General features: G+C 43.7%; 1 protein-coding gene across 1 annotated transcript; it reads right to left on the bottom strand.

Annotated features, from left to right (window-relative positions):
* Positions 1 to 601: 601 nt before the first annotated feature.
* tob1b (transducer of ERBB2, 1b) lies at positions 602 to 4,026 on the bottom strand. Its single transcript, XM_067575733.1, has 2 exons — positions 3,779 to 4,026; positions 602 to 2,764 (listed from the first exon to the last, which is right to left on the bottom strand). The coding sequence occupies exon 2, from the start codon at positions 2,597 to 2,599 to the stop codon at positions 1,556 to 1,558; it is 1,044 nt and encodes a 347-aa protein (XP_067431834.1). The 5' UTR covers positions 2,600 to 2,764; positions 3,779 to 4,026; the 3' UTR covers positions 602 to 1,555.
* Between the last annotated feature and the right edge of the window lie 572 nt (positions 4,027 to 4,598).

The raw sequence follows: 4,598 nt of genomic DNA, 5'->3' as shown, positions 1-4,598 counted from the left end.
GCAAACGTGATTATCTCTTTGGTGAGTTTAAGCTGTTGCTATTCTACACCTTGGTGAATGTTTAGCTTGTTCTTCTTTTAATACATGGACGCCTAGTTAATACGCTCCCCCATATTGTCATTGTAACAGATGTTTTCAAGGCAGTCAGCATGTAAACTCCAAACATATGCCTGTTTTAAGTTAACAAAGAGGGACTGGATGAGGCTCAGATTAAATGTGTTGCTTCATACTGCTACAATGAGTGTGACAGATCATAAATAGTCGTCCACCTGTCTTCACAGCCGTGATGTCACGTGCCTACTCCCTGTGATTACTGAGACATTAACCTCCACCTACAAACCCTCAACAGGTCCAAAGTTTACAGTACAGGAGCTCCAGGCTTTATGTTGCCACATAGACAGATTGCACAGTCAAGTCTTCGTCTCTAACCTCAAGTTCCCCTCATGACACAGAGGGGCAAATCCTAGCATGTGACTATCACTGCTATTATCTGCTGGAGCAGCAGATTGCCCAACAGCAAAGTGAGCTATTGCTTAAATATTAAAAATAGATGTCACTGCTGTGGTAACCCCAGCAATAAAAGAAGTGCGCTGTCCACAGATCACGTTCAACTGTAGTTTATTTTATTAAAAAGACCAGGGTGCAAATATGAAATTAAAAAAAATAAAGACAAGCATATAATTTTTAAGCATTTAATACAAACTTAACAATATAAACTATTTCAGTCCCTCTTGACATGTAAGACACTGACTCAAAATACTTTGTTATACCGTATTTTTTATCAAGTATTGCACAATGTAGGTACAAAATTAATATTCATACGATTACATTTTTGTCCATAGTATAGCAAAATCTTTTTAACCTCTTAACAGAAAATACAATTCATCTTTCAGAAAAAAGCAAATATTCCTACACTTGAATTCCACCACTAAGGAATACTCTGTACACAATCTTTAGAATATTTGATGTATTTTTAAAGATGGATTTTCTTTAACAATTATCTTTTAAAAAAGAAAAATAAGGAAAAGCTGCTGCAGCCATCACAGATCACTGGAGTAGTAAAAAGATATAAATGCAACACCATGTCATAGAAACAATATATACTCTGATATCTTACAAACTCTGTACTAAATTAAATTATACAATTAGAAAAAGACCAAGTAACCCCACTTAGTAGTGCCAATTCATAAAAATCAGCCTTGTCTTACCACCTGTAAAATACTGTAAGAGGCCAAAACTTGAAGCTTGTATTTTTTTTTTTCCAGATTTTTTTGGAGTATTTTCTCAACATAGTAAAAAATTTTGTGCTTGGTTGGCAAAAAGGAAAAAGAAAAACAATGATGCATGTTGAATTGAAGTAACCAAGCTTGGATGTGTTTGTACAACAAGCTTTTAGTAGAAACAAACTCAAGGGGGCACAGTAGAAACACCCTTGGGCACATGCGCTTGACTGACTAGACACTATATCCTTTGAAAGTCCAGTTTCTAAGTGTGCGTTTTGTTTTTCCTTCTCTTTGAGCCACCATCATTCATAAATAACATCTTGATGATGAGTTTAGTTAGCCATGACTGGCTGGAATTGCTGGTTAGAATACTGCATGTTGCTCAGACTGAAGTTGAGGCCATCCATAAGGGACTTGTCGTTGAGGCTTCCGTAGGCCGCAAACATGTCAAAGGCATTGTTGTACTGCAGAGGGCCGAGTCCCAGGGAGCCCTCCCCGGGGAACACGGCTCCAGGGCTGGCCTGGCCCTGGAGGCTGGGGAACACAAACTCCTTGGCGTTAGGGGAGAGAGCAGAGGCCTTCTGCTGCTGCTGCTGCTGTTGCTGCTGCTGCTGCTGCTGCTGTTGCTGCTGCTGCTGCCCCAGGCCCAGCCCGTACAGTGAGTGCATGGAGGTGGAGATGGCTTTCTGCTTCAGTAGGGTGTTGACATTCAGACCCAGGTTATTGGTAGGGGAGGTGCGGGCCACCTTGCTGCTACTGCCGCTGTTGCTGTTGTTGCCGCGGCCGCTGCTCTTCATCTTAGTGGAGCCGAATTTGGTGGCAGCAAAGGTGGCAGTGGTGAAGGTTAAGGGCTGGGTGGAGCGTGGCATGAAGGAGGGGCTCACGGCAGCAGACTGCCCGAAAGGAGGAGAGGGGGAACTGGACTCTGAGGAAGCCCCAACGGGGTCGCTGATTGGCATGAAGACCTGGGCCTCAGGATTAAAGCTGTTCTTGATCTCCTTGTCCAGCTCTGACCCATTCTCATTGTTATCATCCACATATAGCACCTTGACCGGTCCCTTCTCCCCAATCTGGTAGGAAACCTCAAACGGGTCGATCCACACACTAAGGTCCTGAGGGAGATTATTCCGGACGTCTTCAATGTCCAGCCCGCTCTCTTTGGCTGCCTGCTCCACCACAGGGTCCACCTTCTCCCCTACATGGATGCACCTGAACCCTGAACCTTTGTATGGCTTATCCGGGTACCAGTGGCCTTCATATTTTCTCTTCAGCTGCCTCTCAAGCTCTTCACCGAAGATATTCACACGTCGTCGAGGGAGTTTGTTGTATAAATAGGAAATAATAAAGTTGAGTGCTACTTGAATTTCAAGCTGCATAGCTGCTTCAGTGGCGAGGGTGATTCTTCTTCTGTCACAGAGTTGCTTTTTCTGAGCGTTGCAAAAACCTCCAAGGCAGCAGTGATCGGTGTGATGAAAAAACTCTGATTAAGTGCTCGTTGCTGAAATGTATATCCTTCCTGAAACAGGGTTAGGTTCTGGATCCTGAAACGGGAAAGAAAAGGAAAACATTAGGAATCTGAAGCAGTTTGTAGTATTCTCAAAGAAAATTAAGACAATATGATGATTAACACCACATCTGTGTCAGTACTGAGTATTCAACATTAACTTCCCCCCCTCTACGGCAGTGCTGTATCTCAGCTGTACAATATCAACAGCTAAAAATAAACACAGGCCACTGACTCAGAGACGGTGTCAGCAGTGTGTGTGTTCCCCAGCGGTCTACGGTGACAGACAAACGCAACCATGGTTGACCTCTGCGGTGGAGGGCGGTGGATCTGATGGCAGGTGTCAATAGTCTGAAGGATTTTTGATTGGCTCATTATGGCAGGAGGACATGTTCAGGCAAAACTCCTGCCTGGTACGTCGAGGTGGGAGGACATCTCTAATCTAACCGGGCTATTCTAGTGCTTTCCCGTGCACCGACTGAGCTACAGGAGGGAGAGGAAGCACGTACAAGCTTTTGCTGTTACATAATCATCATTCAAAGTCTAACCACGGCCATGAAGCCCTTTCTACAACAGAGCAAAAGACACTCGCTTGACGACACGGACAATAAAAACTAGCATTAGCTGGGCCAACTTGATGATGAAGGGTGTGAACAGCAATGTAGCAACGCCAGCTATCTCAACGCCAGATACTGTTAACGTGTAGCTCGACCAGCTGGTTATCAGTGTTACCTCTCGCTCGGTGACACCGAGTGTAGCAAAGCCATGAGATAAAGAGACATTGACAGCAAACGGTGACGTTACTGTTAACGGCGACAAAAGAGGTTAAATTCGCTTTAATCTGGACTGACGACCGTGTTGAGATCGATAGCAAGCGACGTAGCATTTTAATTAGCTTGGTGGCTACAGCCTGCATATTCCTCTATATGAGGCAATATTTAATAACAACACGAGTGTCAGAGTTTAAGAATAAATTAAATATCAATGAAACTGTGTGCACAGTTTGGGATAAAATGAATGTTATGGCGACGGTTAGTCAGTATTTACTTACATGGAAATTCACAGCAGGTCCTTCTTGCACTAGCTCGAGCCCGCTCCAGCAAACGTTATACTTGTATAGCCGCTGGTGTCGCTTTCTAAAGCTGATACAAAAATGATGTTGCCGACGTTGTGTCTCTAATATGCTCCAGGCGGTTTTTCTTCTGTGGGGTAATTGTTGAATTCCGATATTCAGGCTACCAAGCGGACTCCCCACAGCCTGGGAGTTTTTTACAACTCTGCCCTTTAAAACTTGGGCTGGTTTGTTTTTATAGTAGTCCTCCGCCACGGACATGGAGGAGGTGGTGATGCGGCTCGCAGAGGTCAACACCCAGTAAATTGTTTCTATTGGCTAAACGCGGGTTCGTCATCAACAACTACCCCAGCTACAGCTGTGATTGGAGGAGGTTGTGCTCAATCAACCGCAGGGTTCTATTTACGGTAGTGCTTTGCCTTTCATGTGCTTTGGACTATTTTATTGGATCAGGTTTAAGCTAAAATATGATTTGAAAGCCTTGTATCAGGCAAAATATAATTTCAGTAACACAATTTAAAAAACCTAAAATCATTTATGCTGAGAGATAGCAGAGAACAAGATTGACTTATCTGTAAATGTCCATTTTATGTGATGCCCTCTTAAAGGTCCAATGAGATCAAGCATGAAATCTATGACTGAACAAGGATTCTGTGGTAATGATAATGCTCAATAGCCTATATAGTTGCCAGTCAGAGTCAACACTGAAATGAAACCACGTCTTTCTCTGCTCTCCCCCACTACAGGGTTAAACAGAGCTAGATAGTCGCTGTGGCGGAGGGACACACCTGTCACTGGT

The sequence above is a fragment of the Thunnus thynnus genome, chromosome 20 (genome assembly GCF_963924715.1).
Source record: "Thunnus thynnus chromosome 20, fThuThy2.1, whole genome shotgun sequence".
Classification (NCBI taxonomy): Eukaryota; Metazoa; Chordata; class Actinopteri; order Scombriformes; family Scombridae; genus Thunnus; species Thunnus thynnus.
Note: the sequence above shows the minus strand (reverse complement) of the source record. Positions and strands in the feature narration are given on the sequence as shown.